A 13,303-nucleotide genomic window follows, 5' to 3' on the forward strand; every position below is an offset into this window, starting at 1 on the left:
CCCCAATTTGGAATGCCCAATCATTTTTTACTCACACCGCAGCAATTTCTCACACATCTCAGGAGAACTAAAGGTTCAGTGGGCGTCCTCCAATCCCACGACCGAGCCAGCTTCTTTTTTACACCCAGAAACTCGAGAGTGGATGTCAGCAAGCTACCAGTCTCTGGAGAACAATGCATGGCTTTAGCTTTTGGTTTTGTTGTTGCTGTTTAGCCATTTGCATGGTGCACGAGGTAGAACTGGGTTTTGTTTGGGTTAGAAATTGACTCTCTTTTTGTGGTAAGAAGTTTAAATTTGCTTCTTAATTTTAAATGGCGTTTTAAAACAGAACTTTTAGAATGATTGAGAATTTAGAATGATTGTCTTGCTGATTCGTGGGTAAGTAAGTTAGGCAAGGCGGATGTTGGATAAGATTGAGGTAATAACTAAGAATTTCTTTGACTAATGCTCTGACTAGAAGTCTCACTTGGTGTTTTCACACTGATATCCAACTGGCTTTCCTTGGTTATCCCATTCACACTGAGTGAGACACTGAGAAAGGGAAACAGGCCATTATATTAATATTGCTAACATTAGGTGAAGTGAATATTTAGTTTGATTAAAAAAGAGCATCCTGAGGAAAGAACTGATGCGTTGTTGGAGCCAAGCGATGTGATCAGTTGATGTTGCAGATGTTCAAGCAGTTTAAATATTTCTGCTCGCACCACTTCAATAGGAAGTGTTCAGTCTGTGCAGCAATGGGACATCAACGGGACATCTTATAGTTGTTTATTGACCATCACCGCAGGAAGACCAGTACCCAATCCATGCAAATTATAAAATGTGAATCTGAAATGCCTGACTGCCCTTGAAAAACCACTCTTGGGGAGCCATCGGGTCACTACACTGAATCACTACTGTAATTAGATGCCAAAATAACAGGTAAAAGGCCGACTAACGCCAAAACTGAAGACCAATCTAGTAGTATAGGAAGTAAAACTCCAACAGCAGCTCAGTAAAACTATCCAAAACATATTCAGCTGGTTTCACAGATCCTGATTACCACTAAACTTACCTACAGTAACATTGGTTAAACCAAGATTAGTGCTAATCAGGGTCTACCTTAGCTGCAATAACATTGGAGAAGCCAAGATTCGTGTTAATCAGGATATGTGAAACCAACTGACTGTATAGCCAAGTTCGTTTTTATAACTTTTTTCAGTGCAAGACACTGAACCTATTTAGTTAGTTATCCTAGGGGTACTCTTTCTATAAAGACACTTAGCACTGAATAGGTTAACGTCCCCATTGCCAATTCACTAACCAGTTTCTTTAACCCTAAAATGTAATGGTCTACTGCTCAGTCTTATCTGTGCACCTACTCAGTCTTAGTATTTTGCATGCAGGCTATGCGAAGCAATTTAAATTACTAACAAACACTTAAGACAGAAGTTAATGTTTACAATGCAAGGTCACATTCAAATGATATTGTTCAGTAAGCAAAAGAAAGAACAAGGCCAATTTAAAAAAAAAAGTTTAAGCCACGAGAAAGAAGTTAGTTCGACTTACTCTTCTCTGCTCATCTTCTTTGCTGTTGCTGATCTTTTCATCAAACAACTGGAAGTGAAAAAAGGAGGTTGGCTGTTTTAGACTTTTAGCTGGATGCAGAACTCAAGCACAGAATACCCACAGGCATTCCAAATCAGATACAGTGTGCAATGAGGGAGAGTGCACGTCTGCATTGTCAACTGTGTGGTCAGCAACCCACATGGAACCTCAGCTGATTCAGCTACGAACGTGTGCAGTTTTTAACCTCTATGGATTAGAATGCGTACTGCGCATGTCCATAGGCTTGTTTGCGCATCGCTGCGCTTGTGTGCATTGTAGTGTGTCTCTTGTCTGCAACACATGCACTCAGGTTTTATATTATCAATTGCTATTTTAATACTTAAATGTAACGTACTGCAGGTAACTGTAAAATTAATAAAACACAACCTTCAAAATGACAATATATTTTCCGATATAAGTGCGTGCACAATGGTGGTCACAAATATTGCATTGTCTTACATTTTTTCAGTCATGTTCTTCAAATATGGTTAACTGTAGTAAAATAAATCAAGTAAAATGTAAAAATAATCAAGTATCTATTTCAGTACAATGTCAGTTATATAAGTTATGTTGCAATTAAGATCAAGATTCCAGTAATTACATTAAACACTGTTTACAATGTTTAATGTATAAAATAGATATATTTATACAATGTTATTATTGTATAACATATGCTACTGATTGCTTCAGTGAGTCTTGGGTGGGGCCTCCCTTTGTGGACATTCTCTTTATCCAGTTTTAAACAATGAAACGTGTAAAACATACTTACTTTTAACTGGTCGATCAGAATCTGCAAGTAGGCATCCGCTTCAGCGAGCTTCTTGTCAAAATCTTGAACGCTGGGAACAAATTCTGTTTCAGCCTCCTGCAAAAAGAAACAAAGAGGCAGGCATCAAACTCCATTCAGAGAGATGACAAGCGTTCCACTGCATTTATCCCTTTACTCCTCAGGTACTTCACTGGCTTCCTCTACTCTATAGGGATAACAGACAGGATTTAAAAAACAGACATGGTTTAAAAAACACTGCAGTGTGGAAATAAGAGTCTTACTGTATAGCATTCTGAGCCATGTCCGTTTCACGCTGAGCTTAATTAACACACGCTTCAGCTTGTTATCTATACTGTAAATACACATGCACATACAAAACACATAATGGGGATAGCAGCAAGGGCTGCTAAACAAGCATTAGTCCATGGGAATTCAATTTTGGACACCGCAAATTTACAATTGTATAGACTGTATGGATTGGCACACAAACTGCTGAAATTATGTAGAACTTAGAAGAAAAAAAAAGTAGCATGTAAAAATTAGAAAATGCCCTTGTCTGCAATTTTTATTTATTTATTAATTTTTTTAATATAAAATTTAGTAGGTCGCCAATTATCTTATTATTTTCTCCCAATTTGGCATACCCTATTATTTTATTTTTAGGCTTGCGCTGACTCGGGAATGGAGAAGACGAACACATGTTGTCCTTCGAAGTGTATGTCGTCAGCCGACCACTTCTTTTCACACTGCAGACTCACCATGCAGCCAACTCAGAGCTACAGCGTCGAAGGGCAATGCAGCTCTGGACAGTTTACAAGCAAGCCCACAGACACCCGGCCAGACTACAGAGGTCCCTGGTGCGCGATGAGCCGAGGACACCCTGGCCGACCTACCCTCCCTCCTCCCAGGCGGTGCTTGGCCAATTGCGCGTCGCCTCCTGGGATCTCCCATCCACAGTCGGCTGTGGAATAGCCTGGACTCGAACCGACGGCGTCCAGGCTATAATGCGCATCCTGCACTCCACGCGGAGTGGAGGATGCGCCACTCGGGAGCCCCCTTGTCTGCAATTTAAACAAATTATAGTAAGCCGCAGTGTACACGTCAGTCACAAATCTGCCCTAACTGTTTATCTGCCATGATCAAGCTCTTCAGCACAGTGTGTGTGTGTGTGTGTGTGTGTGTGTGTGTGTGTGTGTGTGTGAACGAGCGAGCGTGAGAGAGAACCAGCCAGGGTTGGATACCGAAGAGTGAGAAAGCAAGTCGAAACCGCCGACAGCCAGGGCTAGTGACCGGAGTTCGTTTATTATTGAACTCAGAAGATTAGTTCAGAGACTGCAGATCCCACCAAAGTTTTCGTATACTGTGTTGTATGAACTCCGTGCTGATAGTGTCACGGGAGCTGTTCAGTCTGTTGATATGTAAATAAATTCTGTTCGCCTGCGGGGCGTATCAACTTCAACCTCAGTCTCGACCCCCTGCCTGTCACTCAGAATTCACACACTCACACGGCTACTCTGTCACAAGCATTAATACCCTGTCTCTTTACAAACAAGGGAGTTAGGGGAGCTCCCTTAAAAGCTGAATCTCAAAACAATAGTTGTGTTAATATAGTAATTGTTACAGCTGTGTATAATGGTACTTAAAACAGGAGTCATTTATCCAACTTTACATATACCTTACCCTGGTCGGGACGATACGCAACGGATTAATGTGGTTTCATTAACAGTTAATGTACCATTAATTAACACAAATATAAACTACTCAGCAACAGTAATAGGGAAGCAGAAGGATCCCGGTGACTTCACAAGGGGCATGGCAGATGGTGCCAGTACAACCAGCTTATCATTCAATACAGCGGTTGCGCTGACCAATGCATTGTGACAAGCAACACATTTGCTACGGTTGCCAAAAATAACAGCAACCACTCAATTACCTCCTAGTTGAAGCACACTGGAGAAACCATGGCATCTTTACCGAAACCTCAAACAAGCAGTTTAGATCAGCTACACCCAAGAAGGAACAGAGCAAACAACATTGCAAGCGCCAAATTTATATTTAAAAAAGAAAAAAGTGTGTGTGTGTGTGTGTGTGTGTGTGTGTGTATGTATTATACAATCAAACACACCAATATAGTACTTTGTATCTGAAAAGTGCAAATGGAAAACTTCAATACCAGAAGTGAAACATCAAAACCATCAGTGAAGTATTACAGAGACCGCAGTTACAGGGAAGACAGACTAATTATAAAGCACTAGCAAATTCCATTGAGAGCACTCTGTAACAGGACACCAAGGTGAATGCATCACTCCCAGCTGATACCCTGTGACTTCAAACTCAATTTGCTGCAGTGCTCACACTGATCAGCTGACATGCACATTTAACGGTCAGGACTGCAGAACACTGGTGGGTCTGCCGCAGTGTAGAAAAGCTGACCTACAGTATGCAGCTGCTTACAGTATACTATTCCTGAACCACAGTTCAAAAGAGTCCACCTGTCTGGTGGAGGCAACTCCAACCCTCCTAGTGTGTATTTAATGCCTCTTTACCGCTAGTGCTAGTATCGTATTATTATGCCTTGTGTAATGTAATGGCATGACTCGGCTCTCTGTGATCATCAGCATTAAGAATTAGGCCTAATCCGTGTTCCATGTTCGTCTGACGCGATAACAAGCCATGGGGTCATTTTATCATTAGTGTGCAGCACCCTTTCTGCCTTTAAACTGTCATGGAGTGACCCTAAAACCTGTCTTCCCTTGTGCAAGGTGCAAGCACCTTTTTTGAGTGAAAGGTGTATGTGGCAGAGATGGATGGTTTAAATTTATTTGAAGCCTTCCAACTAATGATGGGAATGAGAATGTAGAGATGGGAGCCCAGCTAATAAGATTTAAGTTTTTGTAGGTATCGGGCTTTTAAAGACTGTCACCCGCACCTGTGGTGGTTTTGACAGACTCACTGAGAGCAGAAACTGACCCAAGACTGTCACAGCTACTGGAAGCAGGCTTATCTTTGGGATACACCTTGAACATTTGTGAAACTGCAACAAATATTGTAATGACTGTAATGTATTTAAAACAATATAAAGTCAGCAGAAATAATAATAAACAAATTGTTAAAACACACAATTCAGAAAAAAAAATTGTTATAATGTACTCTGTGTTAGTCTATGAGACTATTGTGGAACTCCATACTCCTGTTTATTCTTATATTAACAAGTGAAGAATACTGTAATTGTGTTTTAAAAGAATATATAACCAACATAAATAATACTGCAGCAAATTATGAACAGGTTACAAGGATCTGAAATAACTGAACAAGTGTAAATGTTAGAAATAAAAGCTTGACCATGTCCCCGATCTTAATTAATAAGCACTATCGCGCACGGTAGTCTGTGTTAACCTTGGCAAAAGCAGGCATTTCATTTAATTAACTTGAAGATCATAACAAAAAGAAAAAAGTAACCCCTATAGACAAAACAATGTTTAAAACTGAAAAAAAAAGCGATGTATACCTATTTGATTTTATTGCAACTCAGCACAGAGGTTCTAAAAAGTATTTTGATCTAATAAGGAACAAACAGAATGAAAAACACTGAAGAGAAATAATATATTTGAAGTAAATAAACAAACTAACAAGTGTTTTTGCCTGTTTGGGGCTTTAGTGTAACAAAAACAGTAATAACAACAGAAGTCTTAATAATGCCGTTATATTTCTCAACATTAACAAGCCTTATAGTTTAATGGATTTACAGTTATGTTTGGATTAAGTACTAAGACTTGATCTACAAATAGTCCTTGAGATAAAAACAGATATTCTAAAAAGACTGAAATAGTACAATTATTATGTTCTAAAAAAAGAAGCAAGACAATACAGTATGAACTGTAATTAATAACTTCAGTTTCCTACTGAAGGAAAGTAACTTGTGACCCCTTCTTTACCTGCTTGTAGCAGAGCAGTGCAGGGCATGGAAAGCCAAAGCGAGACTTGCTGATAAATCAGCAGTTCTGAATCCAAGGCCTTTCTATAATGTGCAAAATTAACTACCGAAATACCTTTTGGTATACACAGTATAATTCTGGAAGGGCATTAGACCTTCAAAGGATAAGGCTTAGTCTTTGGCACCTCAAAGCAGGATTCAGTGTTGGCTCTTAAAAGCGGGATTTGCCAACCAATATTTGATAACCAATGGAAGGTACTTTAAGAAAGACAGGAGTATTTACTTCATTATATTAAGAAAAGAATATAAAGAATTAGGATGTAAGCTTTTTTATTATCTGAAAAGCCAGAGGCGTCTCTTGAATCCAACCAAAAATGACTAAATGCAGTGAATTTGGAAAAGAGCTTGCAGTAGCGTTTCATATTAATTAAAAAAACTAGCCTTGCAGGTAAACAGGGTGTCTAATACCTGCTTGTGCAGGGGATGTTTTAGAAACAGAGAGAGGTCAGGCTTTGTCCAAGCATGGTACAGTTAATATGAGGCTATTATATTTAACATGTTCATTATAGCGTACATTTAAATGAAAATAACTGGACTGGCCACTGTATGCTTAGCAGTTGTATTCAAAGGCTTATGATAATCCCCTACAGTCTTTGTCCAATATTTTGTTAATATGTATATGAAGTTAATCTGGCCCACTGACAACACACTGAACAGGTAACATAATATGCTGCTAAGAGGGATATATAATCAAAGGTCGAAGGTTAATATAATCAAATAGAGCTGGTGTTACATATTATAAAACATCTCTCTATATATATAGTATACACATATACTTGTACTGTATTTGGTAGCAAGGACCCTGTGGACTCCAGTTCACCTAATTTTTAGAGAAAGGAGGGATGGAAGATAGTGAACCATGAGCTCACATTCTAATAATTTTGAAAACGGAGTCACTGGTATTTTTTAGATATATTGTTCACTTAAAGATAAGCTATCAAAACAGGGCAAATAATTAGATTTAACTGGGTCTTCTGCCATATTAAATGGAGAAAAAACTATAAAAGCAGAGGTAAAACCCCAGTCAAGTGTCACGTGACGTGATCTTACAAGTTGGTGGTGGTGGTGGTCCATGCTCTGAGGATCTCTGAAAAAGCTGGTTGCTGTTTGGTCGTATTCAGAAGTCTACCTTTAAAGATAGCTCTTGTTTTTATGTTGTATTCTACAACTACACTTCCATACATTGGAAGGTAAGAACAATTTTGAATTCATATCTCATTTATAGTGATGCATTCCTATAAGATACAGGATTTACATTTTAGCTTTGCAGAGTGATATATTGGATGTTTTAGGATTTAGCAGTGGGCACTTTAGCTGTTTGCATGTCTAGCCTAAGGGCTGGGTATGTGATAACCATACCTGTATTACTGTATTGAGGTATTAATGCTGTTAAACCTGTAAAAGGCACTGGAATCATCCAGACTGCCTATTAGCAAGGATCCAAAGTGGCTTGCAACCGCTGGATCCATTATTAAGCATTTAATAAACATAAGGAGCACTACTACTGCTCTGAGTCATTAAAACTTCAAATTAAATGAGTGTGTGATTTGCTTGATAATTAAAAGTTCTCTGCAAACACTGCAAGCCCAGTGCACAAACAATCCACACAGGAGTCCAAAACATCTCTGTTATCCTTAAACGTCTCCCCTGAGTTTAAGAGTGTGCTCAGACCAACAGAAGAAGTACAGCAAAATCTGACAAAACTACAGACAGACTGCTGTGCCACAAATCCATATGAAAAGTGTGGCTCTACAAGGTTGTACACAAAACTATATTGCATCTCCCTAGATTCTGATACTCAATAACATGCGCTAAAGAATTGGATCAGCACTTCTCTTGATGCGTGACATACAGACAGACGGACGATTACTGTATAGTTGGACTAATCTTTAAAAGCTGAAGTGGCCTGTTTGATCCCCTGAGCTCCTTTAGTCCTGCTGTTAAGTCGTTACAATCTGTCAATGTATTGTACAATATTACAGATATCTGTTTACCTCCACTTTTGCCAGTGTATTTTTTATGATCACTAATAAAAGTATAGTTTTAAAGTTGCATGCATCTAGTCTATTGTACATGCCTATAGTCACATCAGCCACGGAAACACTGTACACAATGTGTATACATTGTGGTTTATTAACAGACCAGGTCAGTAACCTCTCGTTTCCAGACACGCCCTAAAGGCAAAAATACAATAGCTTTGATTTTGCTTATTGTATGATTGTGAGAACATTGTGTGGACTATTAAAAATCGGTAACTGAATTAACTTGTGTGTCCTCGGACCCCCTTTAAAATTGTGCCACTGACCATCTCCAAAGACACTCTTGGGAGTGAAAATAAAATACATTTTGTGCAAAACTGTTCCATGTAAATAGTAACATATTAATACTTGCTGATTTTATATTTAATATGCTATTAAAATGTATGATTTATTGCTGTTATAAATCACAGTAGCATTTCTCCTAATCCTACAAAGTGAATAAAATCTTAGGATATTGTCTTTCACCCAGAAACCAAAAATACGCAAGACTCCACAACAAGTTCCCCAAATTATTGGAGGTCACAGTCACCAACACTTTGCATATTTGCTGGTTACAGAAACTCCTCAGGTCTACATATCCTATGGTTCTGAAAATAACAGCTGCATTACTCTTAAGAATTTCAATTAGAAACAGTCATACTGGCATTTGGTTATTGACTGCAAAATGTTCTTATTATGAATTGCACTAATTATAACAAAATGCAGACTGGCAGTCACCAGTTGACCAAAGTGTGCCCTACTACAAATAATCTATAATCAATTTCAACTCCTGATTTCCACACCATGAAGAATGTTTACAGAAGACACAGTTGCAAAAAATAGTAACTGCAAGGCTCACAGCTACTCTGTGTCAGAAGCACTTTGTGCAACAGATCTCTGCGCTGACCTCAACTGTCCAGTAACTGAGCTGAACACTTTCCACAGCAGCAAATCTACAGAAAATCAAAGACATGAATACATACAGCGATAACCAAAAAAGAAAGAAATTATTCAGGACCTCTAATAATATTGTTCTGTAATGGACCAGGATCTTCAAAACCATGACCCTTTGTGGAGCCCCCTATATGTACAAAAGCAATGTCAAAAGTTCAAAAGGACAAAAAGAAACCTGGCCATTACGCAGACCCCTGGCCTATTCTCTGTCTTTCTTTCTCTCTCCCTCTCTCTTAGTGCACAGTGGTGATGTTTCTGCCTCAGCAAACTTCTAACAGAAGCTATGCAGTCTAAGAAATGTCACAAATGCTCTACAAAACAAAAGGCTCCCTTTACAAGCTATTTACTTTCCCTGGCACTGCCTCAAATCAATATTTTAAACTAGACCCCTAGTTCTGAGCAGACCCATTTTCCCCTGCATCCCCTTGTTTAATGCCTGCACCGACGTGGTACTCACGGGACGTACATCTTTGTGGGACATGCCTCTCCAAGAATTACAGGCAAGATTAAACCTCTGCTTCCTAGCTCCTCCGAAAGTGACAACAGCAAGTCACTGCTCTCCTTTCTCAACCCAAATACTGAGCAATTAACAGCAAAATACTAAATGAAAACAACACTGTAGAGCCTATTAAAAGGAAGCCAACACTTCCCTTATTTAAAAAAAAAAAAAAAAAAAAAAAGATTGCACGGAGCAGAAACATATGTCATCAGATCACCTCATTGGCCAAGCTGTGTGTGCAGAACACAAAGGAGAAAAGCAATCCCCGCCCTGATTGGCTCAAGTTTGACGTCATGAGACTGCCTATTTCCTGTAGTGGATTTCCCAGTGCGTACATGATGCCAAAATGCTTTTGACTACAGCTTGCCTACACTTGCAGTAAGAGATCTGACTTGGTGAAAAGCTCTACACATTTTAAGAGGTTTGTAGCAGTAATAACAGTCACGTGTGCAGTTTACTGTTCACCGAATGTTTCTGCTTAGCCTATAATCTTGGCTGTATTCATTCTCCGTTTTTCCTGCTGCATTTTAAAGCATACCTTCATAAAACTGCCTTACCACCCAAATATTCCTAATTTACTACATGTTTCTTTCATCAACAAAACCTCAGTTTAGCAAACCTTGTTCAAAGATTTCTAACATTTCACCTAAAATACGTTTTATTTTTAAGAATAAGATCTTCCACACAAGTTCAAATCTGGTAGGCTAATATAGGCCAGGAAGCAAAACACAAAACACAAAAAAAGAGGATTAGCATTTTTTAAATGGAGATTGCTTTATTTATTTATTTTACATAACATAATTTGTTATGCAAAAATAATAATAATAATAATAATAATAATAATATATAAAAAAAAAAACATTTTTAAAACAGGAGGTTACTGCGCCTCTAAGTGTTCCACCAATTAGAACATATCTTGTATCACCTGCTGCCAAGACTAAACACACAGTACAGGACAGATTGTTCTTGGAAAGAGGAAGCACTTTCCATGTTGTTACTTTCAGTTACAGTAAGGGGAATTGATAAAAGTTCAATACCTGCCACAAATGCTCATTAAAAACCAATCTCTTTATTAAATACCATAACATATCAAACAGGAAAAAATGCTTCACAATTTTACCAAAGAAAGCTGCGAGACAAAAGTGTGCATTACTACGCACGGTTATAAAAACAGCATGTAATCCAGTCACCGCACCATTTGATTTTAAATCTATTTCTACGCCTCTTTGTTAAGGATTGTACCTGGTTCAAGAATCAAGTTTATATAACAATGCCCAGCTCCCTTGTAGAACAGGAGTTTGATAATTATGCAAAGTCCATGTTGCGTTTCTTAACTCAACTGTTTCAGTTTTACTGAATGACACCAAGATACAAGCCTTCAAGCACCATTATACAAGGCAGCACGGGTAACGTGGTGTGAGCTTCAAATTTTTACGCTTACATTTTCTGAGGAACAGTAAATCTAATTGCAAACAAATGCATCAGTATTGATGGAGCTTTTACAGTAACACAGCCATATGCTAAAATCTTCAAATGTTTGCTTTATAATTTTACAACTGTTGAAATTCACAGGCCAACAAAACAAAGAGACAATGGCATTAGTATCCATAGATTACTTGCTTTTATATTCACTGTTTGTTCTCCATATACACATCAATGCTTTATTACAGTACATTTACACTACTGAATGGCTTTTCTAGTTTAAAAGGTGTTTATTAAAAAATCAAACACGCCTGCAGACAAAAAGCAAGAATCAATCCTTCACTTTTCATTAACTCCTGCTTTATTCTGGGCATTAAGGAGCTTGTTGACACCCACATGCTATTTTATCTGCATGACTTGAAACAGTTAGTTATACTGTACAGTTGGTTACTCGTGTTTTTCAATGTCATATGTTACTGTGTGTATAACTACAACAGAAATGTGCCCGAACACACTAGAACCACTCACTGTTTCAACATGCACCAAAACTAAATTCTCTAAATATGGTCGAACCGCACATCAACACGTCAAATTCAATAAGCTGCTAAACTACCTTTCTATACAGAGCAAATGGGTCCAATGTAGTTGAAATGCAAGAACATTAAAAATTACATTTTTATTACTAACATTTCAAAATCAATTTTCTTGTTGCCTGTTATTAGCTTTATTAACATTATTACTGGTCCTCCCTTTCACAGAGAATATTTTGGTTCTTCACGTGAATTGCAAATACAATGCTATAGATACCTTAAACTGCTGCATCCTGGTAACTTTGCCATCGGACTGCAATACGTGAAGTGATTAGGCATCAGGAAACAGCAGCAACTTTTCATCCACTGTGCTATACTTATTATAAACTGAACCAAAAGATCTTTAACAGAAGAAAACGGCAGACTTGTGATTATTTTTTTGCTTTTAAAAGGGATTTTAAAAGGGCGAGAAGTTCCCAAGTTTGTATTTATTAAATGATAGAGAGGGGCATGTCAGTCTGAATAGAGTCTTGTTTAAGGTTTAGATAACATAAACCTATAGGAGTGAAGAATTTGTGTAACTTTGCCTTATTTACAGAAAGCCAGAGAGCAGATCCTGTAAAGTTTAGATTGGGCTGCACACATGGCTATAACTAACTAGGAGGACACCGAGGTCGTATTCAGTGTTTTTTGGGCATTGGAAATGCTGAAGAACAAATATGGCGCCGAGCAGTAACAAATCGTTCAAAAAAAGAACTACAAAGCTGACAAGAATACTCACCAAGATCACACCACTTCTTGTTCCAACAGTTGTGCTTCATCTTTAAAAAATGAGGCATTTGAAAAGTCCTTTTAAATGTATATAAACACAGAGTGCTTGAAGGCTTAGGTGTGACCTCGGTAAAGTGTCAGTTCTGGTTACTAATATGGATTTAATGTCTTAAACATTAAATCCATGATCGATCATCTATTATTATAAAACACTTGTTATACTTGCAGAAATATTTAAACTAGCACAATTATTTTGTTATTTTAATGTGTATGATCTAGAATTAATACAGGACAATTAAAAATAATTCTTTTGCGAGGCCAAAACGATTTAAAACAATCTAATTTGTTGAACCAGTTCACCTTGTTTTTCTGAACTGTGTAGCTGTTGTTCACCCGAACAGCCCGGTCTCTTCAATGAGCAGTTCCAAAGATCTGTACCGTTCACATCCAACAAGCCCTGGTCTGTATCATTACACCTTAAGCAACTTTAAAAATAGCAGTTTTTGAACAATCCACTAACTTAACCCATTAGCCACACAGAACAGTAAGTGTACCTGGGACTTCAGAGATGCATCAAGCTGATCCTGCAGTGGTTTCCTATCCATTCTCTGGAGTGCAGCTGAATATCCCCTCCCTACAACTACACAACTCACAGCTCTCTGTGCCAGTATAATGGCAGAAAAACTGAAAGAAACCTTTCTGCCGCATGTAGAAGGGCATGAGTCATCTCTAATACCATGCTCCTTCAGAAAAAAAAAA

General features: G+C 38.1%; 1 protein-coding gene across 8 annotated transcripts in view; it reads right to left on the reverse strand.

The window, feature by feature from the left end:
• The window catches only part of LOC121331107 (oxysterol-binding protein-related protein 9-like), a 60,041-nt gene that overhangs the window by 22,801 nt on the left and 23,937 nt on the right, over positions 1–13,303 (reverse strand). For 6 of the 8 annotated variants that reach the window (XM_041278306.1, XM_041278305.1, XM_041278304.1 and 3 more), the window contains 2 exons: positions 2,357–2,452; positions 1,549–1,596 (listed from right to left, as the gene is read on the reverse strand). In XM_041278306.1, the coding sequence (XP_041134240.1) occupies positions 1,549–1,596; positions 2,357–2,452 (144 nt within the window). Of the gene's footprint in view, positions 1–1,548; positions 1,597–2,356; positions 2,453–9,779; positions 9,953–13,303 lie in introns of those variants that run through there. The other 2 variants (XM_041278310.1, XM_041278307.1) reach the window with 2 other exon arrangements.

The sequence above is a fragment of the Polyodon spathula genome, chromosome 18 (genome assembly GCF_017654505.1).
Source record: "Polyodon spathula isolate WHYD16114869_AA chromosome 18, ASM1765450v1, whole genome shotgun sequence".
NCBI classification, from domain to species: domain Eukaryota; kingdom Metazoa; phylum Chordata; class Actinopteri; order Acipenseriformes; family Polyodontidae; genus Polyodon; species Polyodon spathula.